The sequence below is a fragment of the Mastigoproctus giganteus genome, chromosome 10, assembly GCF_048544385.1.
Source record: "Mastigoproctus giganteus isolate SK-2022 chromosome 10, ASM4854438v1, whole genome shotgun sequence".
NCBI classification, from domain to species: Eukaryota; Metazoa; Arthropoda; class Arachnida; order Uropygi; family Thelyphonidae; genus Mastigoproctus; species Mastigoproctus giganteus.
The window spans coordinates 33629279-33652412 of record NC_143584.1 but is presented as its reverse complement, the minus strand read 5'-3'; the positions used below and the strand labels follow the sequence as shown (position 1 = coordinate 33652412).

At 38.8% G+C, this 23134-nt stretch overlaps 1 protein-coding gene across 2 annotated transcripts in view; it reads left to right on the top strand.

Annotated features, from left to right (window-relative positions):
* Nucleotides 1-23134, top strand: part of LOC150078960 (uncharacterized) — a 107014-nt gene that overhangs the window by 22509 nt on the left and 61371 nt on the right. Inside the window, exon 1 of one of the 2 annotated variants that reach the window (XM_090382220.1) lies at nt 4739-5251. The exons of the other annotated variant lie outside the window; for it this stretch is intronic. Coding sequence (XP_090238346.1) covers nt 5245-5251 — 7 coding nt within the window. The 5' untranslated portion in view covers nt 4739-5244. Of the gene's footprint in view, nt 1-4738; nt 5252-23134 lie in introns of those variants that run through there. 2 annotated transcript variants of the gene reach the window in all.

Genomic DNA, 23134 nt, shown 5'->3' with positions numbered 1-23134 from the left:
TGTTTGACATGGACAGTTGTAGTTATTGATGGGAGGAGGTTAACTACGCTAAATCTTAATTTTTGGTCGAAGACAATTACGAAGTCTTTAGGTTTGTCTTCAAATACCATCTGGAACGGCGAAGTTTTATGTGCTTTTTAAGCAACGTGGCTGAATAAATTGATTTTGTGAGAGGGTTACTCCCATGGAAACATGGGTTGCTCATCCTATAAAACAAACTGACCCTCGAATGCTCAGTTTGTGCCAAGGAAGCTTTAGCTTCCTTGGCACAAATCCAAACAAATGACTTAACACCATTCGCGGATGACTCGAATATTTTGTAAGATTAGAGGTACATCTCAACAAGAGGAAGTCACAAAGTTCATAGCCAAGTCAAGTTTCCAGAATGCCTGGATTACAGAGAAATTAATCAATGAGAAGACCAATAATCATGAATTTCACAGAAGCAGCAGGTTAATTGCAGTTGAAATAAACAGAAATCCAATACAGACCGAATTATGGCTGAAAATCGATTGTCCATTCCATAAGCATGAAAAGAAGACATATCTGGCTCTGTGGTCGATCAAACAGAAATTAATTGGAAATCAAAACATTAAAAATAACTTATTTTTCCCTCTATACCGGTCAGATCTGGTCGCCTGCTTTAAAACACTAGTTTCTAGCACGGGATGCTTCATCTTGAACCATCCTTTTATCAACCCTGGATTGGCTAAATGACCGGAATAATTAATGCAACAGATAATAAATGGACTAATTATATCCCTAACGAATAATCTAAGGAACTTAATGGGACAATACGTTCTAAGAGGAAATGAAAAACTTGAATCTAGAAGGCACAAGAGGTATGTTATGTTCCAGGCAGACACATTACGCATATTTAACATCTTAAAAATAGATGGCGAGAAATGTGCGAATCCATTGCTAGTAATCGAAATTGTCCAACCTAAAAGCAGAGCATCCTCTGAGCAAAAAACACCGGACCGAGGGATGTCGATGTAGAAAAATGAAGTTGGTATCAGTTCATCAGCATCCACTTAAGACAATGCGGTCATGTATCAACATGAAGTATGGGCTTCCCGAATAGCGATTCAAGAGAAACGTTTCTGTAGGGGTTAAAAAGTGATCAATGTCATCTTGGTGAACATCGATCCATGCTTCTTGCGCATGTCCAGTCAGTTGGGCAATAATGGTTAGGGGATTCTAGGCGAAGGTTAATGAACGTTCCAGTTGTTTTCGATTGGATCTGGTGAAGATGCAGGCTGTGGAAGCGCGTCCATGCCAGAGAACCGTTATGTTGCCGGGAAGTTTTCTACTGGAAAATAAGCGTTTGGGTTGGAGTGAAGAAAGCGCGGAAGCACTTGTTTTTGGTTGATTGTTGTATGGTTTTAAGGGTATCAGCGACTTGCCCCATATTGTTCTTTGGTCGATTATCTGTTTGAGGGATGAAAAATCCTATACGTAGGGTAAAAGTGGTTAGTGTCATCTTGGTGAACATCGACCCATGCTTCTTGCATGAGTCGATGTTCCATGCCGATGAGCTTGGCCTGCTAATCGTTGACGTCCACATGTCAGTCCAACATGCAGATTTTCTTTTGTCCATTCTTCAAGTGGGCACTGCGCTCCGCAGGATGGTAAATTTTTACGAAGTAACGGGATGGCCTGATTTGCGTTATGAATTACGCAGAGGATTTTTATCCTACCAATCAGCAGTGGTTTTTAATAAATCTTTGTTTCTTGCCACATACAACCACGGATAAAAATGCTATCATCTAAAGAAAGTTATTTTTCTAGCTTCTTAATAATCGGACGCTGGCTTTTATGGTTTCTTTTTTGCTTCTCTCGATCTTATCCGATGCTTTGTAGCCAAGACATTCAATAGCAGTTTCATCCACGTCCCACTTTGTTCCTTTCGCTCAAGGACGTCGCAGTTCCTTATTGATTCCTTACCTTAATTTACATGGAAATTATTATCATAGTCGAGTGGTGTGCATTCCGTTTTCATTAATATCTTCTCTGTTTTCCGGGGTTTTTAGGGACCAATCGATAATAAAGTTAGGTTCCGGCGATGTATTTAAGATGGAGCACAAATAAGCCGCGCCGCTATGCGTTTATGGGTAATAACTTATTTCTACGTGACACCGGAATGTTTGAGGTATTTTTGGTTTAATTGAAGCTAATATTTGAAATCTTTCTTCTTTCCACTTTCTTTGTTTTCGCTCTTTTCCATTACCAACCGCAATTTTTCATTTTATTAACCAACTCGCACTTCCACGGATTCTTGTGGTGCGCGAGCTGCTGTCCCAGTTTCATTTGCCTACCACCGAACTGAAAATTTGACTGATTATCCCGAACACGGTGAGAATGGTGTTCCCAAGAGTAATGAGAAAGTTGGGTCTCGCGAGAATATATTGCTTTACATCGTCTGCCGAAACAAGTAGGTTGTCTCTGGTTAACATTCCTTGTAAGAGGCATGAAAAAAAAAAAAAAAAAATGGAAAAGACTTGTGTTGCTCGAGGCTGTACTTCAACATTCTACAGCATTCTTCATTATAATCACCGCGTTCATCATGCGGTCATAAATCAAAGCGAGACTACGTGCACTGAGAGAGAGAGAGAGAGAGAGAGAGAGAGAGAGAGAGAGAGAGAGAGAGAGAGAGAGAGAGAGAGTTCCCCATTTTTCATGCTGCAAATTTGAGTTGTTCAACGATTTGATTTGTTCAATTCAAATATGACTTTAGAAGAGTATTTTAGACCTAATTTACGATTTTCAGAAGACTACGTGGATTCAACTTAATTTCTTGCTTTGTCAATCATAGTAATGGTGTTAGTTCTACTAGCTTCCAAGATGTGCCACCGACGGCGCTAAAATCGAGCTTACGGGCTTCTTTTCCTGTATCCACTCATATTTCCTTCACCTCTGACAACGTACATTCTCGAGACTTCTTGGATCACTGCCCTCGTAAGAATCAAAGTTCATCTTTGGGTTATCTTGAGGTAAACTTTTCAGGTGTCCACGGAAAGAAAAATGGACCAAGTATTTCACGTGAAAAAATGCCCCTCTACTCTTTTCTACCTACAATTATCCGATCCCGAAACAGTCACCAGTTATGAGTGGTGTTTCCATCGATGGACAACATTGAAATGTGGTCTTACCAATCCATGACTTTTAATGTTCAGAACCGGTATTCCAAAGATATTAAGTCTTTGGAAGACCTTGGATTGAATTCCTCTCAGTGAATGACATTTTATGGGATTTGTTAGCTTCCTTGCTGGATTCAATATCATGTGGTTGAGCTAGTCAGTTTCCGGTGAAGAAAGTAAAACAGCCAATTGCCACTATTAAGTTATTGTAGATGGATCTTTTGACAGTTGGCAAAATTAGTGTATAAATTTTGGTAATTAATATTGTGAGACAATGTACCCAGAAGTATTGAGGCACTAAAGAGAAAACAAGTTTATAGATTACGTCTTAATACGATGTACGACCTGTAATACAAGCGGTCTTTGCGAGATTCTTTCAACCAACTCATGACAAATGCTGACAGAAGTATTTCTCCATTCCTCCAAAAGACCACTTTTAATTGGACAAGTGGTATTCGCATTTGTATCTGATCCCCTCACACGTATTTCTAATTCGCCTCCGAGTTCCTATTGGGCCCACTGCATTCGCAGATAGTTGGAGATTCAAAATCATAAAATTGCATCAATTTCTTCGGCAACGAATCGTCTATAAAAACCATCGGTCCAACTCAACGCCACGAAGAGAGGTTGGGTTTTAGGGACGTCAGTATCTGAGATCGAATCTCGTCATTTATGGAATTCAAACTCGGGTCTTTTCCACCCGGTTTGGGGAGGACGATGATAATACCAACTGTGCTATTCACGAGGGCATGAAAAGAAGCCGATATCAATTGTACAAATGACTTACCAGAGTTTATGATCGGGGCAGAAGCCACTGGAATGTGGAAGGGCTCTGCAATCTTTTGTTCGTCGCTTTGTTTCAATACACCCCTCAAATTCTCTCCCCTCAGTACATATCCTATTGTATTCCATATCGTCTGCACTTAATTTTACCTTTGCGTATTTTCATAACCAACAACCTGCCTAAAGTGTCCTTGATCTCAATTCTTTTGGTAACGTAGTATAAGTCGGTTTTCGTGTCCCTGTTTGTAACGCAAGCCCAGTAGATGTTCAGAAGATGGTGAAAATAAATAAATTCTTTTGTTTTAAAAGTTTAGTAACAACACAGTTAGGTACAGTCGAATAATACAGATTTATGCTCAATCCGAAAAGGACCACGTATAAGAGTGGATAATTTGTATCCATCTGAATCGAAGTGAATGATTTTAAAAAAGTTCCTGTATGAAAGGGATGAAAATAACTACTTGTAAACAAGTAGTTATTTTGATTGTTTACGATTAGTTAACGTGACCTTGCAGTAGACGCTAAAGAACCAAAATTTCGATTTTTTTTTCAATGTTTACCTTTCTGTTTTATGGATTCTTCCCAAACAGACCTGTAAAACGTGTTCGTATGTGCTGATAGTTAACGGACATACAAACCAGTTTTGCAGACCCAGCGGAGCCCAACAATCCTTATCAGAAAGGGCCCTTTTAGTGTCAGAAGGAACAAACACGGAAATCTCCCCTTTCTTGCAACTTTTCAAAGACCAAAAGCACCCAACACGATTGAGCGACCAACTCGATCGTGCCGGGTTGACATCCGACCTGTTACAGTAAAGGAGCGAGTTGGTAATGAAGGCGCAAGCCTGGATATTTGGGCTAGACGCTGCTGCCATCTGCCGGCCAAGAACTGTATTAAGGGTTACGTCTTACAGTACTTATCAATGGCTATGTGTCTCGAGTGGAGTTAAGCCTCGTTCAGTCGGTCTTGCCTCGAGGGGATTGTTAAGCCTGCAGAACAGGACAGCGGGAGGGGCATGCGGACCAAGCGGAGAGCTGGCTGGATGCGCATGGTTGCAACTCACAGCGAAAGTGAGAGTGTGCGAAGCGAGAGACCGAACACGCTACAGCTGAAGAGCGAGCGCGTTCCCAACGTCGGCTGCTAAGCCTAAACAGTCTCCGTCGATAAAGCAAACGACAGTTGTGTGCGTATGCGTGTGTGTGCTGAAGGCTCGAGTTGAAAAGGGGGGTGTCGTCGTGGACTTGGGCGACACGAAACGGCAGAGCTGGTGAAGGTTCTGCGAAGTGTGAGCTCATAGACGGGTTGTTTCGTGCGATCGGAGATGCAAGGTAAGATTTTCTTTGTCCTCTTTCGAATGCTGTTGCGTGAAACGCTTTCCGAACCGATGCGGGAAGACGAATAGCTTTAGGAAGTATCGGAAATCCCGAAGATTTAGCCGTATTCGTAGCATGCAGGGTAGATTCGCACGCACGTGAAAAGGGGGGGGAATCGATATCAGTTGGTTTCCGAATGCATTTTATTGGTTAGCCATTAAATATTTCGATCTGCAGTGTAATTAGAAATAAGCGAAGAGCAAGTTCTTGCTGCCCTGTGCCAACCCCCTCTCGATCACGAATTTCTATACCTGGCCAGTCGATTGCTTTTTATTCGTCTTCATTTCGCTAGTTTGTTTTCTCGGTCTGTTTACCATTAGCACGAGTTGTTTTGAATTTAAAATAGACTCCCATTAGAAATCAAACCTCTGGCAGGAAAGTAATTTCAAACTCTCCATGGCAATTGATATTTACGTAATATCATTGTAATCGTCTGCTAAGTATGCGACAATCGTTGGCTAACGTTAAGTGAGTCATTGTTGTCATTATCGTTTGACATTACTGCATCACTCGAAAGTGGCATTCAGACGATAGTTGCTGTTATCGTCTGCAAAGGTAAAACAATCTGACATTAGGCTCAGTCATAACCGAAAGTCTTTTGGCGCTTATAAAATGATATCGTCCTATTACCACTTCTAAAAATGTACCAATACGAAAAAGAGTTCAAATTACATTTATGAGGTAAATTAGATCTTTAAAATCAGGTGCTATTGGCTTAAATCAGGTTTACGACGTGGTATCGTTTGGTTTGAAAGACCATTTTAAGAGTTGGTTGTTGATGGTCGAAGAGGTTACCTGTCCCCGCCCGGGTAAACATCTTACAGACGTCCTTCAAAAGTAAGGACGTCTTTGGGATGTTGCCCCCCCCCCCAAGTCTCCATTGTAACATACCACGTTTAAAACGAAATAACTATAGCAATCATATTGTTAATGGGTAAATGGAAAGTATTGTTGTATTTAAAGCGACATTATAATAGATTGTTGCAATTATGTTCATCAAATCATTGTAAAGCTGAGTTGTTGCAATTATGGTCTTTCAGTATTGAACATTCGAACTGATTTTTAACTGGAAAGCTCCTTTTAATTAAACTAATAACAGTTCCTTTTATAATTATCTCTTAAAAAAAGTACTGTAAATACGTGAAAGTGGCAATTTTTTATAATTTATGAAGTAGAAAAATTGTTTCATTGTTAGAAATGTCGTCTGCATAAAATTGCAGCGCTTTGAAACTGATTTGGAGATTATTTTTATGATTATCTTCTGCAAACAAAGCCATTTAAAAATTGGCATTTTATTTAATGGCTGTGGCATTTTTGATAACATTGCGTGGCATAGTGTCTCATTATCTGTTCGGATTGAATTTGCGTTTGGTCTTTTTATAATAACCATCTCTGGTAACGTTCCTTTTTTTGAAGCTTTCAATAACTTGATGCGCGGTTGGTGCTCTGCAATCTACACAGATCATACACGGGTCGGAATTGGTCTTACACGACAGCCTTCATTGTCCGTCAGATGTCGGGCGTGAAGTGCCCCGACTGCGTAAATATTTGGCAGGTGACACTAATACGTAGGTGTTCTTTTACACCTGCCAAGTGCTTGTACCTCCAGCCCACCCCATAACAATAATAACGTTATTATTTTTCCAGGAATTGAGTCTTAAGGGACTTCCCTCTTTCCACGCCTCTCTGGACAGGTGTGGCTGCAGGCACATCTCACTCCTCTATGGTGCCATTGATTTTTCTCTCGGCTTTTGATACAAAAATAACGCAGAATGTCACGTTCTGACTGAGTGATTTCCTCCCACTTCGTTTGAATGCCCATTCCTCTACTTTCTGTGCAACATTAACACCAAGTGCAAACGTCGAGAACACGATGCTATTGAGGGCAACTTAGAAGCATTAAAAGAGATGAGAACTGTATGGTAATGCTGAAATAGGCATTTAGATAAGCATACGCTCTAACGGGAAGATCATTGCAAACATTGAATCAGATACCGTGGGAGTTGATCATCATAAACATTAAATAATAACACCAAAATTAATAAAGTCACTAACTTAAGATCATAACCATCACTATAAACACCTAATTGTTCGTATGATGGGAAAATCATTACAAACATTGTAATGATTGGTTTTTAACGATTTTTCCTCCATGATTTCATTTTGTAGTCAGTCGAAATCATGGAGACATGGCTACAAAGATGATATTATCGGATGAATCATGGAAAAAGCGTGCGTGAATCATAGAGAAGCCATTACATTGAGCGGTTAGTAGAAATCATGAAGAAATGACTGCAAAGATGATAGTAAAAGATGGGATGGTGGAGGAATGACTGCAAAGATGATAGTAAAAGATGGGATGGCGGGAGAATGACTGCAAAGATGATAGTAAAAGATGGGATGGCGGGGAAATGACTGCAAAGATGATAGTAAAAGATGGGATGGCGGGGAAATGACTGCAAGGATGATAGTAAAAGATGAGATCGCGGAGGAATGACTGCAAAGATGATAGTAAAAGATGGGATGGTGGGGGAATGACTGCAAAGATGATAGTAAAAGATGGGATCGCGGAGGAATGACTACAAACATTGAAGAAATATTATTAGGCCATATGAAAAATATCATGCGCGAATCGAAACAATCAACGATATTAAGTATAATTATGTAAGAGATATTCGAAAAGTCCATTAATGGATGGCATCATTGGACACTTAATAAAAAAAAGATTAAAGAAAGCTAATGTTTGAAAGCTGATTTCATTAAATATCGGATGCAAACATTAGGATTATATCGCTTGAGAGTAAAACAGATACTTTAAACGGTAGAACAAATATCATTGAACATTACTTTGCAGCGCTATCTTAATAACTGCCCGGAGTTTTCCCACATCTTTTGTGGCAAAACAATGCAGTAAAAATGGCTGTTTAATCTTCCATCATGACTGTACAATACACCTGTTGTCCATTAACGTGATGGGAGTCCTAATGTGAGAGCATACTTAAGAATGGTAAATGATCCTCGTCACATCCACCACTCATTATCTTTCTTAATAGCGTCTCTGCCCTGCTCAGATAGTTTCAGTTCGTTTACCAATCATTCCTATGTAAATATCGATAGATCGCGATAGTGCAGTAGCAAATGGCGGTTGTCTCGCTGTCTGTAAAGCGTTATAACAGGTTGAAATTAGCGTCATCCACCCTATTGTTGGCTGGAAGGATTACAGCTCAGAAATCGTCATTGCCCTAAATATCTTCTGCAAATTATTACACGGCTTCGAATTAGTTATCTCGTGCCAATTATCCTCAAAGGAATATTCTAAGCCATTGCAATTTTAGATGGATCCATTTAAAAACTGTGTTCAAGTCGTTTAGTAATAATCGTAGAAGTTACGATAGCCAGATTTTTCTTGATGGAGTAAGATTGTGGAACTTTCTTTCGTGCAGAGCCAGAGCATTACTCCATGTCTCTTTTTTTTCGCTCTTGGTCGCTTCAATTCTTCATAAGCAGTGGCTCATGAACAGCGGTGTAGAAAACTGAATACAATTATCTTAGCTAAAAAAAAAAGTCCCGCCGAAATCATTGACCTGTTCCCAGAATGTCTCTGTTGATGGTAAAGTCGCTGTTAAGGGGTGATAATAACTGGTTTACAGAGTACAGGAGTCTGTTTTTGTCACCAGTGTACCCGAACACTCAAGTGAGACGCGTTCAGCGTTGTGTGAATTCACCTTCGGCCAATAAAACTAACAACGCATGTGTGATAACGCACGCTCAACAACTCTACCACTTCCCAAGTTTATGATAGCAATGGCCTCAGTTTCTTTGTGATGGAAGACGAATACATGGGAGTCAGAGCGAAAGTCATTATCTTGAAGGAATCCGTAGTAAAAACAGAAAATCGTTGGAGATAAAAACGCTGACCAATACTATTAAATATGGTAAAAGTTTCTTTCTTGTACGAAGCATGCCTCTTTCTTTTGTTTTTTTTTTTTTGGAAGAAGTAAGCTTCATACAAGTACTTAAGACTTTTCGGACTACACGAAACAAAAAAGTAAAATAAAAGTAAAACAACTTGGTTCATATCGCTTCCAGTTACCTTCAGTGAAAGACTGCGTCTAGACGAATCTAGGAGCAGTAAAGTTTGAAAGCTGAAGGTTTACAGTTTTATTTAGATTAATCTTAGGCTAGTTAAAAATGCTGCATCTATATTAAGGGTGAATGAAAGTTAATTCGTTCAATAAATATTTATACAACGAATTTATTTTATTATGCGAGTAATTTACAAGTGGCCATCCATTCACTCCAAATGTTTCTCTAGTTCTGCCTTGAATTTCCGCAACTGTTTTTCCTCAATTTGAATTTATGCCTCCTCAGGTGTGGAATCTTAGGAAGAATCCCATCAGCATTGAGCTGGCTCAATCCATTCAAGGCTTTATACACCTCAGTTAGATCACCTCGCAGGTGCCTCTTCTCCAGACGCTTCAACTTGCAGAATTCGGGCCTTTCTTGGTAACACCAACCCGTTTTTTCCACTCACCAATCTTGTTGCCCTTCTTTGTACTCGTTTCAGCAGCCCTCATCTTTCCTAAAATGAGGCCTCCAAACCTGTACGCAGTACTCAAGGTGTGGCATGGCCATTGCCTTATAATTTCTCAATTTACCGCGGTTTGTACACGGAACAGTAAAGCTAATTTCGATTTAGTGGGATGGTACACTATATTAAAAAAGTTGTGTGCATTGAGCACGCATAGCAGAAGTTAAGTGAAACTTCTTTAGACTCTTTTGAAACGTTTATTTCAATGTTACTGTTGTTTTATATTTTACAATTGTTTTAAAAGTTTATTACGAAGTTTTTAGATCGCTCTTTTGTACTCGATGGAGGTGGTTTTTTTTGACAGAACTTTTTAAGAAATGCAATAGAGAATGACGAAAGAAATATTTTGGTTTTTAAATTTTTAAAATCGGATTAGTAGAAGCTGAGTTACAGCGACTTGAAACGTAAACGCGACATGCATGCAGGTTACACCGTTGCGCGTTGTTGGGGTACTGAGAGCATCATGCGTCGCTCATGTCTTGTACGGAATGGTACAATAGTGGGGGTGGGCGATGAATCATGTCGTGTCGCATTATCATGGCGATTTGTCAATCCACGAACGCAAGTTACTCTCATGTAAAAACTGCCTGGGGTTACACCTAAAGAAATTTCACTTAAAAAAAAAAAAATCGCGTGCGCACCCTGTACGCATGATGTTTTATTTTACGAGTAAACATCTTTGATAAAAATCTAATTTTTAAAATCGAAGTTATGAAATATGTGGCGTTTTTTATGCCCACGCCCACTACTTACTCTCTGAATCAATGTTAGTGACAGAGTTAGCGTAATTTAGGAAGTGATGTCATTTGCGTAACTTCCGTCTCATTTTCGTTACCAATTGATTTTACTGCAGTCTGAAAATTTAGTACGGGATGCCAAAGATGTCTTCACATACAAAAAAAATAAGCAATACACTGAATTTTTTCAGTACCTTTTTTAAAAGATGTTAAAATTTAACAGAAAATTAATTCCTCTTAAACATTCTAAGTCAAACCAACAAAGAAATCGCTACTTTAATCCTTTTACAAGAAACTGTTTTCAGTACATTTACAAATGATCTTATTTATCTACTAGTACTTAATACTACACGAATCAATTGTTCCATATCAGTTAATAATTACCTTTCTTCATAAAAAAATATACTTTAAAAGTAACTGCCGTTTCTTTAAGAAACAATTTTCTTATTATTTACATTTTTTATCCACAAATCTTTCTTTTAAACTAATCGAAGTAAATTAATTTCTCGCGCAGACGTATTAAAATTAGAAAATTCCTTCCCCGATTCCACCAACCACAGGAGAATTCTGCCAACGGAAAGACTCAATTGGCGAAATGCCCAAAATCAACTCATTTGTCTTGATCTGATTACGCCAATGGCAATACTCTTTCGTTTGTCTTTATTAATTACCAACACACGCAGCCTACGAACATACTTGCGGACAACGTTGAATTGTCATCTTTATATTAAACGACCCCGGTGTCTTCTTTATTTTGCCGGCCCTACAATTGGTTATTATAATTTTCCTATCACTATACTCGTAATTTTCATAAAATCCACTTCCTGCTTCTCATATCAATATATAGGCATAAATTGAAATTTAATAACAGGTGCGCTCTTCTTATGTAAAATTTAGAACGTTTTAATTGAGTTGTTCTCTAGTCTATTACAAATTCTCTTTTTATATTAAAGATGCATAAAAATTAAATATTTAGAAGACGAATTATTTTATTAAGTGCATAATTTACGAGTGACTTCACCAACCATATGTGTCCCATCATTGGAAATATGTTATGCCTCAAAGCCACCTAGTTGCTGGACTGCCTTTTTTTTTTTTGAATTCTTTTAATCGTCTGCTAATTATTTCTGTAATCAGCCATTAATGAGCACTTTTATAATTACCTCCTTTGTCTTGTCTACGTAAAAATTTAAGAGAGAAATAATCTCCCGAATAATTTAAGTTTTCTGTGGACGCAAAAATATGGGGACCATTATAATTAACAGGGACAGTTTTGTTGCTGCAAACGTTGCGAGAGCAAAATATATGACGAACACCATAAAAATGTCTCTGACGCCAAGAAGTTTCGCACCAGGTAATAAACAAGGGCATTAATGGGCTAGAAAATTTTATACGAGGAAGGGAAGTTTGTTGGTAATTTATTACAAGTAAGGGGAAAATAATTGATCGTAGCAGATGATAAGGAATCTCAGATTGTCTTGTTTTGCTCTCAACTGCAGTTTAGTAGAAGTGTGGCTTTTGGGGGGTTGTTTGGAATTGTGCATATCACGTGATCTACCTCTTTATTCGAATATTTCTAATAACGAGCATTTTCACACCGCGAAGGCTGATAATATCCTTTCGTTTTCATCAAAGGCCAAAAAGTTCTTCAATTGACTTCACTCCCCCGGAAAAAAACCGTCCTCCACACATTGGGAATCGATAAAAGTTTCATTTCGCTCATGCAGAACTTTCACGCTAGCCTGATTTAAAATATTTCGGGTGTGTTCTGTTAAAAATAAACTAAACACGCAGCGAAGGACCATTGGGTGGTTAATTACTTCCAATTTCCCTACTTTGCTGCCAAAAAAATTGACTCGTTTCGCTCGTGTACGTTGAAAAAATATTTATTTTTTATGGTGCGAATATTTGATAATCGATTTTCCAGTGCAGAAAGTGCTTCTGGTATTGCATGTGCCTCGTTGAAAACGTATATCCCACTTGTATGGTTTGCCATCTTCCTTTTTTGTTTTAAACTTTCGTTCTTTCTCTTGCCACCTCGTATATTTTTCATCCATTCTTTCTTTCTGTCTCATATTGATTGTCTTTTTTTTTTTTTTCACTGCCCGCAAATACTGAATTTGATATTAATACAAACGAAATATGTAAAAAAGGCCGAATTCATGATTTTTCTCTTAGTAAATCATGAATTCGGCCCTTTTTTTTTTTGTATCTATAATATAAATATACACTGAGTTGGCTTGGGATTAGCAATACCTGCCTAATGATTCGTGAGTCATCTTTTGTCCGTACATGTCTTGGAATGGACTCCACAAGGTGGTGCAGGATGTCCTGTGGTGGTCCTATTCATGCGTCAGTGTCCAGCAATGCTCGCACATTGTCAAGTGCATGGCCGTAGCATGCTCAGTTGGGTTAAGATTTTGGTGAGATGGGCGACCATGGGAGGAGGATTCATTGTCATGCTGGACCTTGTGGAGTTGTCTAAATATTCAGTATTTTCATCATGAAGGAATGCACTGCTTGGTAGGCGTTCCCACCGAATCGTTGTTTAACGGTCAAGCTACAAAGACTACAAGCTGTAACACCACCGCTTCTAGTATGCCCAACACCAACAGTGCATCCAATTGTCATGACCTCATGTTGATTCACCAAACGCGGATACTCCCATCAGCGTAATAGAGCTCGAAACTAGATTCAACAGACCAGGCGACGGATATCCACACTCGTTGGTCCAGTGTTGGTGCTGACTAGTCCATGGAAGGCCCAGTTTCTTGTCTCCTGTGAGCTTGGGTACACTTGACTGCCATAGCCTATATCAGCTGGCGCATAGTTCCTACGTTGTACTGGGTCGCTGCTGTGTTATCAGACGATATACACGACGCTCATCCTAAGTGTCGACCACATATGGCTGCCTCATGTACAACTTTTGGCTAGTTGTTCGACCGCAGTCGAACCACTCGCGGTAGACACCACAATCATTCCACATTCGAAGTAGGAAAGATCTCAATGTCGACCCATTCTTCCTCGCAGACGCTCAAAACTGATCGCCACCTTGCGAACTACAATCTTATGTCAGCTGTTGCTGACTTTGAGCCTTCACCAGCTTCACAGACTAATCCATTCCTACACAACGGTATGCTGCTAATGCAAAGCCAACTCAGTGAATATAATTATTAATGTGGATTTATATTAATATAGGCGCTGACTTCACTTATAATTGAAGCTTTTAATTTATTATCCAAATGTGCATCCAAAATTGGCTTAAAGGTCAGCTATCGACGGGATTTGAACCCTAGAATATCCCCTAATTAATTATGCACAGTTACGAACACGGAAATATAATTAGGAGGGCTCTATAAAATTAATAACAGCTAATATTAATTGCGAGGTGCGCATATGTGAGTGTATAGTTATAAAATATATCCAATACGTTTTTCTAAGGCAGTAATTTTAGTTTCTAATTATCATTTATTCTTTGTCTTCCTGTTTGCTCGACTCCTGTCTGTCCATTTATCTATCATTCTGTTTGTTTAATATACCCGTCCATCTGTCTAACGTGTATGTCCGCCAAGGTACAATGAAGCTTTTGTTTCGTTAAACGCGGTTTCTTTCGCGTGTAATTCAAATCACCTTTGCTTATTAACGAGCCACAATGTCTGCGTTATTAGAACAGTGGACTTAAAGCTGAGCATTTGATTATTCGGATACTTGCGATGTTTCCTTTAATTACACGTAGACGTAATAACAGAGCGCGCCACATTACACGGGTGGCGTGACTGCCCCATCCAACCAGTTATCTGCCGCTAATGCCCATTTGCGGGACTTCACAACCCCAACTTGTTCTTCTCACGTGAATCCATCCTCATCCATATGCATGAATATTAGAGAAAGGTTTTACCCTCCCAGTTGCCAGTGGTCAATTGTTTAGACGGATCTTTTGTGTGCAAATAAGAACCCGTCATTTATTACATAAGACACATTTATTGGCTCTGTGAGAATCTTTTCGAGCTCGAGAACAAGTGACAATGAACTTCCCCTTGAATCTTTGATCACTGGAATACGGCGACCGATTCATTTTAAAGATTCATTTAATAAAGCGGTTTAGAATGGTTCAATATTTAAATTGTTAGAAATATTCCTTGTAAGTGATTGATCTGTAAGAACAAAATTCTTACACTTATCCTAGCGAATGTTATGTTATAAATATTATAACATAACAAGAAAAAAAAGATGTAAATAGTAAATAATATTATTTACATAGGATGATCTTCAACCAGATTTCGATCGCTCTGTACCATACAGTCAAGTAGGGGAGGATTAACGTAACAACGGGGGGTAGCAGGACGGTACACAAGACAATAGGAGCACTGGAACACTAGTACAAAGGGAGCACCGCAAGGCCAGTTCATGGTCGCATAAACAGAAAGTGAGCAGCTCTTTGGAAGGAAAGAACAAGGGAACCGACTCCCCCTTGTGGAGAGGAAGATTTTAAGAACTAGGAGGGTGAAGAAAACCCTGGATGCGATATACACTATGTAGAAATGGCTGCCGCTATTTGAAACAGACCGACTCCTTGAGCACTTACTAATTTCAAGGAGCGGTAGAGAAGAAACAGAGTGGACTAATGGCGGTAAGTGAATCGGGAATGATCACAAGGAAATATCTAGAAATTTCTAGACGCCCTGTAGTTCATCGAAGTTGATGAAAATTTCGTAAACAGGAAGTTACCCCAGTAGAGGGAGGGCCAAGAAAAAACGGAAGAAGTGGGAGAGAGCGAATGAGAATAATGAGATGATGGAGAACGAACGACGATTGGATTAAAATAGAATGAGCGGCTGAAACAAAAGGCAGATGCAAGAGGGAAGTGAGGAGTTTTATTGGGAGAGTTAGGAGTTTGTGGGAGAGTTGTGAGTTTTGGCAGTGTGGAAGTTTGGAGAGTTCCCGTGGAGATGCCTGAGTGATGTGCGGCTGGAAAGAAATCCCGAGAAGTGCCGGGAGAATCGCCAGAGTAATGAGTTGTGGGAGATGCTGTTTAAGAGTTGTTGAAATAGGAAGGAGATAATCCTTGAAAGATGGAAACACCTATGCTGGAGCTGAGTAAAAAAAGGATCGAAAAGCCTCACCATAGAACGATAAGGAAGAGCTACATAGCCAGGCTTCTTAATAAAGCAGTAAGAAGAGTCCTGATAATCCTATTATGCTTCCCAGTTTCGTCGAACTGATCAGACGCCCAAAAAGCAGGCCGGAGCAACTTATTTAATAGCCGTATGGAAAGAAGAGCGAGTTCCTGAACGTAGGAGAATCCCTGTAGAAGAGCAGCAGTTCCTTTGCCGATGAATACTTCCAGTTGGAGCCTGATGATGGCCTATGCTGTCGATGATGAGTCGCCCCTGAACTGAGAAAAGGTAGTGTAAGGAGTGATTCCCTAAGTTAATATGTAAGTACGAGATAATAATTTTAAACTAGATTTGAAGAGAAGGACTTTAGAAAAATGTTTATTTAGTTGATAGTAGATTTGAAGAGAAGGACTTTAGAAAAATGTTTATTTAGTTGATAGTAGATTTGGTATTGATTAGTATAAAAGGAAGAAAAGGGTTCATAGATGTATGTACTTCATCTCAAGGATAAGTTAAAGCAAGGAAGAATTAGATACATGTACTTGAGACTGGTATGTTCTAAGTTAAGATGTAAAGGTGTTCTATGTACTAGAAACGTTACAAGATATTAAGATTGAATTATTTTGGAAGGGATAAATTAATGAAAGATTATAGCGGGGATTTATAAATCTAGGACAATATCCATAGAGGTGTTAAGCCCACTGAGGTAATTCCAGTTGGGAAGTTTAACTGTTAGAAAGTAAAAATAATGTTATGAGATGTAACCTAAACCAGAAGGAGAAAAAGCAGAAAGACACGAAGAGACATATTATATCATTTGCTATTAATTTTACATCTTAACACACATATAATGCCAGTTATTAACATTATACCAATTGATGTTGTATGATACAATTCTTTAATGTATATACTGTGAAATAAACAAATTTGTATATGTTTATCATGTGTAGTATTGAGTCATTCTGAATACTCAGCCAGTCCAGAGGAGACATACACGAACTATTATTCCCCCAGAATCTGTGATCTTCTGTGCAGTATACAAGTCAGGTGTTAACGTGGAGGGGAGGTAAATTAAGGGGGAAATTTAATTGAGAAATACAAAGTTAAAAGAGGTGGGTCTGGAAGGATAACGTGAGATAACGAGATTTATGATTACAGAAATAAATAAATAATAAATAAAAAAAAAAAAAAATATTATCCCCCCAGAATAATCATCCTCAAACAAACCATCCCCCACAATTGGCGAGCAAAGCCAGGATATATCCTCACGACGGAAGGCTGGTGTTCAGAACGACAGATTAAAAAGTAATTCAGTTGCTGAAACTGAGGAAAAAATTCAGCTGGCGAGCCAGAAAAAAGAATAGTAAGTATAATAGGTTGATTAATTTGAGGTAATGTGCATATAGTTGTGAATTGATTAAGATATATATAATTTTGGAATTAAAGAGGAATTAGATTGTTAGTTAAGTTAAACCCCCAAAGATAAGTCATGGCTACCAGGAGAGCGAACAGCAGTAGGGATAGAGAAATGGAAAATAATAATGGACGGGAGACATCAGTAGAAACTATTATTTCCAGTGTAGGGAACGATAATAGGGGGACACTCAAACTAAGTAAGTTTTTAAAAACATTTAGGGGCGAGCCATCAGAAAGCATAGACTATTTTCTACGGAGACTAAAACTGATTAAAGAAAAGGAAGGCCTGTCTGAACTGGAAATAGTCATGATGGCGGAATTCAAGCTGGAGGGCAGGGCCCAGACTAAATATTTAGAGGAGACCCAAGCGATGGAGGTGGAAACCCTAGATGAATTTGAAAAGATATTAAGAAAGCTATTTTCCCGGAAAAACTCTTTTCTAGAAGGAATAGGTATATTAAATAACTACTCTCAAACAAGTCGGGAAACAGTAGAAGAGTATCATAAAAGATTTATAAATGTAAAATTAAATACAGAAGTATCGGAAAAAGAAAGTAGCGCTTTTGACAAAATCCTGATGGGGCAGTTTTTGATGGGGGTCAGGGATAAATATAAAAAAGATATTTTGAGGAGAAAACCAAATTCATTAGCAGAGGCCCTGGAACTAGCCGTAGTGGAGCAAAAATTAGATTTCCAAAGTCGGGGGGCAATTAGAAGGGACATAAATATAGTATCAACGGGAGAAGAGACAAAACCAAGCAGTACTAAAGAAAAAGGGGGCAAAAATAAGCTAGAGGGGCTAGAGAGACAGATAGCTGGGATGGAAGTTAAATTAAATAGATTATTAGGAGAATTGAACACAAAAAAGAACGCTCAAGATCAAGATAATAGACAGTGGGGCGAAAACACTCAAACGGGGCAGATCACAAGAGGTGGATACAGCAGGGGGTGTATAGGAGAAGTCAAAGAAGTTAGGCGAGAAAGATATGGAAAGAAATGCTATATATGCGGGCGAAGCAATCACTGGACTAAGAACTGCTGGTACAGGGATAGATATCACGGGGACAGAAATAAACACTGCCAAGACAGAGGCACAAATCAAGGGCAGCATATAAGCATGAATGCTCTGCATCTTAGACGCTGGAAAAATAATTCCTGTGGAAAAGGGGGGAATAAATCAGGCAGCACAAGGACGATGCCACACACACTTAGAAGTAAGTTTATGAATAAAGAACCAATAGTTTTGGCCACCCTAGAACATAAATGGAATCATCCAAGGCAAGTGAAGTGTTATAGGTGTAGCAGATATGGGCATATAGCCAGATTCTGCTGGACTCAGATGGTGGATCAGGGAGTCAAGTATGGGAATACTGATCCCAGAAAGTCATGGAAGATCAAGACAGGTCGATTTTATCCTTGGCGCTCAAGAAACTTCATATTTGGTCCAATAGAGTGCAAGGATAGGCCAGAAATGAGAGAGATGAATTATGGAAGTCCGGTAGGTGAGAGAAACGATAAGAGATCAAGCTCGGAAATTGAAAAGAAAGAAAAGAAGTGGAAAGAGACTGAAAAAATTGATGTGAAAGGGCGAAAGAAGGGACCCAGACGGCGGAATAGAACCAAAACACTACACGTAGGAACATTAGAAGTAAAGGAGAAAGATAAAGAGAAACATGAAGATAGCGAAATGTTAAATAAAGTGGAAGAAAGTGGAGGTGAAAAGAATGACAACTTGGTAAATGAATCAACAGAGCAGAAAAGAATCGAATGGCCATGGAACCACATAACTGAAACTTCCTATGGGAAAAGGGCCCTCAAGTTGAAAGAGACAAACAGGCTACAACAAATGTGTCTAGGAGCAGCATTTAATGAGAACATGGGATGGGAATAGTTTTAGTGAAGCCCAAAATATACACTTAAGTAGTGTACATGTATATTATAGTAGTTAGGATAATCTAGAAGGGCAATTAAAGGAGTTGGCATGTACTTGCTTGGAGACAGATCAAAAGGGAATATAGAGTTGTTGTTAATAAGTAGGCCATGGAAGTAGTTGCACAAGCAGGGAACCTGTAGAAAATTTATAATGGGGATATAAATTTTAGAGGGAGGCGGAAGGAATGTAAGAACAAAATTCTTACACTTATCCTAGCGAATGTTATGTTATAAATATTATAACATAACAAGAAAAAAAAGATGTAAATAGTAAATAATATTATTTACATAGGATGATCTTCAACCAGATTTCGATCGCTCTGTACCATACAGTCAAGTAGGGGAGGATTAACGTAACAACGGGGGGTAGCAGGACGGTACACAAGACAATAGGAGCACTGGAACACTAGTACAAAGGGAGCACCGCAAGGCCAGTTCATGGTCGCATAAACAGAAAGTGAGCAGCTCTTTGGAAGGAAAGAACAAGGGAACCGACTCCCCCTTGTGGAGAGGAAGATTTTAAGAACTAGGAGGGTGAAGAAAACCCTGGATGCGATATACACTATGTAGAAATGGCTGCCGCTATTTGAAACAGACCGACTCCTTGAGCACTTACTAATTTCAAGGAGCGGTAGAGAAGAAACAGAGTGGACTAATGGCGGTAAGTGAATCGGGAATGATCACAAGGAAATATCTAGAAATTTCTAGACGCCCTGTAGTTCATCGAAGTTGATGAAAATTTCGTAAACAGGAAGTTACCCCAGTAGAGGGAGGGCCAAGAAAAAACGGAAGAAGTGGGAGAGAGCGAATGAGAATAATGAGATGATGGAGAACGAACGACGATTGGATTAAAATAGAATGAGCGGCTGAAACAAAAGGCAGATGCAAGAGGGAAGTGAGGAGTTTTATTGGGAGAGTTAGGAGTTTGTGGGAGAGTTGTGAGTTTTGGCAGTGTGGAAGTTTGGAGAGTTCCCGTGGAGATGCCTGAGTGATGTGCGGCTGGAAAGAAATCCCGAGAAGTGCCGGGAGAATCGCCAGAGTAATGAGTTGTGGGAGATGCTGTTTAAGAGTTGTTGAAATAGGAAGGAGATAATCCTTGAAAGATGGAAACACCTATGCTGGAGCTGAGTAAAAAAAGGATCGAAAAGCCTCACCATAGAACGATAAGGAAGAGCTACATAGCCAGGCTTCTTAATAAAGCAGTAAGAAGAGTCCTGATAATCCTATTATGCTTCCCAGTTTCGTCGAACTGATCAGACGCCCAAAAAGCAGGCCGGAGCAACTTATTTAATAGCCGTATGGAAAGAAGAGCGAGTTCCTGAACGTAGGAGAATCCCTGTAGAAGAGCAGCAGTTCCTTTGCCGATGAATACTTCCAGTTGGAGCCTGATGATGGCCTATGCTGTCGATGATGAGTCGCCCCTGAACTGAGAAAAGGTAGTGTAAGGAGTGATTCCCTAAGTTAATATGTAAGTACGAGATAATAATTTTAAACTAGATTTGAAGAGAAGGACTTTAGAAAAATGTTTATTTAGTTGATAGTAGATTTGAAGAGAAGGACTTTAGAAAAATGTTTATTTAGTTGATAGTAGATTTGGTATTGATTAGTATAAAAGGAAGAAAAGGGTTCATAGATGTATGTACTTCATCTCAAGGATAAGTTAAAGCAAGGAAGAATTAGATACATGTACTTGAGACTGGTATGTTCTAAGTTAAGATGTAAAGGTGTTCTATGTACTAGAAACGTTACAAGATATTAAGATTGAATTATTTTGGAAGGGATAAATTAATGAAAGATTATAGCGGGGATTTATAAATCTAGGACAATATCCATAGAGGTGTTAAGCCCACTGAGGTAATTCCAGTTGGGAAGTTTAACTGTTAGAAAGTAAAAATAATGTTATGAGATGTAACCTAAACCAGAAGGAGAAAAAGCAGAAAGACACGAAGAGACATATTATATCATTTGCTATTAATTTTACATCTTAACACACATATAATGCCAGTTATTAACATTATACCAATTGATGTTGTATGATACAATTCTTTAATGTATATACTGTGAAATAAACAAATTTGTATATGTTTATCATGTGTAGTATTGAGTCATTCTGAATACTCAGCCAGTCCAGAGGAGACATACACGAACTATTATTCCCCCAGAATCTGTGATCTTCTGTGCAGTATACAAGTCAGGTGTTAACGTGGAGGGGAGGTAAATTAAGGGGGAAATTTAATTGAGAAATACAAAGTTAAAAGAGGTGGGTCTGGAAGGATAACGTGAGATAACGAGATTTATGATTACAGAAATAAATAAATAATAAATAAAAAAAAAAAAAAATATTATCCCCCCAGAATAATCATCCTCAAACAAACCATCCCCCACAGATCTCTTAAATAAACTTGAGCAATGCGATTGCCGGAAGCAGAGTTGGACGAGTTAATTTTAAAACCAACTTAGTTAAGTTAATTGGCTGATAAAACTAATTAAGTTTAGTTATAAGTTACTCGAGAAGAAAAGTAACTCTACGTTTAAAGTTTCTTTATTTAAGAAAACTTAAAAGTAAAAAATCTTTATTGTGGTACATAAAAATATAAACAAGTCCCTAACGTGATCCACGCTGATTCAACTGCTTCCCATAGTTTTGGTAAATCGGATGGTTGTGGACCGCTGATCCGAGAGCTCATTCAACCATCACACGGGAGTTAAATTTCAGATGTGCTGAGTGGGGAGGCCACTCCAGTAGACTGAATTCACTTTGTTACTGGAACCACCATCATCAGCCATTTTCAATCCACTGCAGAATGAAGGCCTCTCCAACTTTCCAGTTCCTTCTGTTTTGTGCAATGGCCATCCATTTGCTACCCACGAACTCGTGAATTTCATCTGTCCATTTCCATTGTCTTCCAGGGTTTCTTCTAGCTCCTCTTGGGTACCATTCTGTTATTTTATTAGTCCATCTGTCATTTTATTAGTCCATCTGTCATCATGTCTTCGAGCTATGTGCCCTGTCCAAGACCATTTTAGTTCTTTATTTTTGATAAGAATGTCCTTTATTTGTGTTTCTCTTATCTAACAGTCTTATTCCCAATATAATTCGTTCCATTCTTCGCTGGGTAGTTCTCAGCTTCTCTTCCATTTTTTGTGAGTGCCTAAGTTTCACTTCCATAAGTCATGGTGGGGAGTATACATTGATTCATCATTTTACGTTTCAGACAAACTGGGATATTGCTCTTCAGTATGTGACTATATTTCCTGAATGCTATCCATCCAAAATTTATTCTTCTCTTGACTTCCAGCCAATAACTTGTCCCAGATAAGTATATGACTCCACCTTTTCAATTACTGCTCCTTCAATCATTATATCCCTTTCTATGGCATACTTGTTCATCATTATTTTTGTTTTAGCCATATTCATCATTAGTCCAAAATCCTTACTAACTCTGCGTAACTGATTTAGATTTTCCTCTAATTCTTTGGGATCGTGGCTTATGACCACAATGTCATCTGCAAATCGGTTTAGATACTCTCCATTCACATTGACTCCTTTCTGCGACCAGTCTAATCTTCTGAAAGCTTCCTCAAGGGCAGCAGTAAACAGCTTCGGAGATATTGTGTCTCCTTGTCGAACTCCTTTCTCGATTTTAAATTTGCTACTGTCTTTGTCTAGTCTAATAAAGGATGTAGCACTCTCATATATTTTCTTCAAAATCATAATATATGGGGCATCTATGCCTTGTCTTTCCAGTGCCCGAAACATTGCCTTATGCTGTATGGAGTCAAATGCCTTTTCATAATCCACAAATGCCAGGCATAATGGTGTTTTATATTCATTTGCTTTCTCCATTAGCTGTGATATTACGTGAAGGTGATCCATAGTTGAGAATCCTGTCCTAAAGCCAGCTTGCTCTTTCGGTTGATTCTCATCAAGTATTCTTTCTAATCTGTCAGTAATGACCCTTGTGAACAACTTGTAGATGTGGGATAACAGACTAATTGGTCTACAATTTCTGATTTATCTCCTTTCAGACAGCAGCTGCAAAAA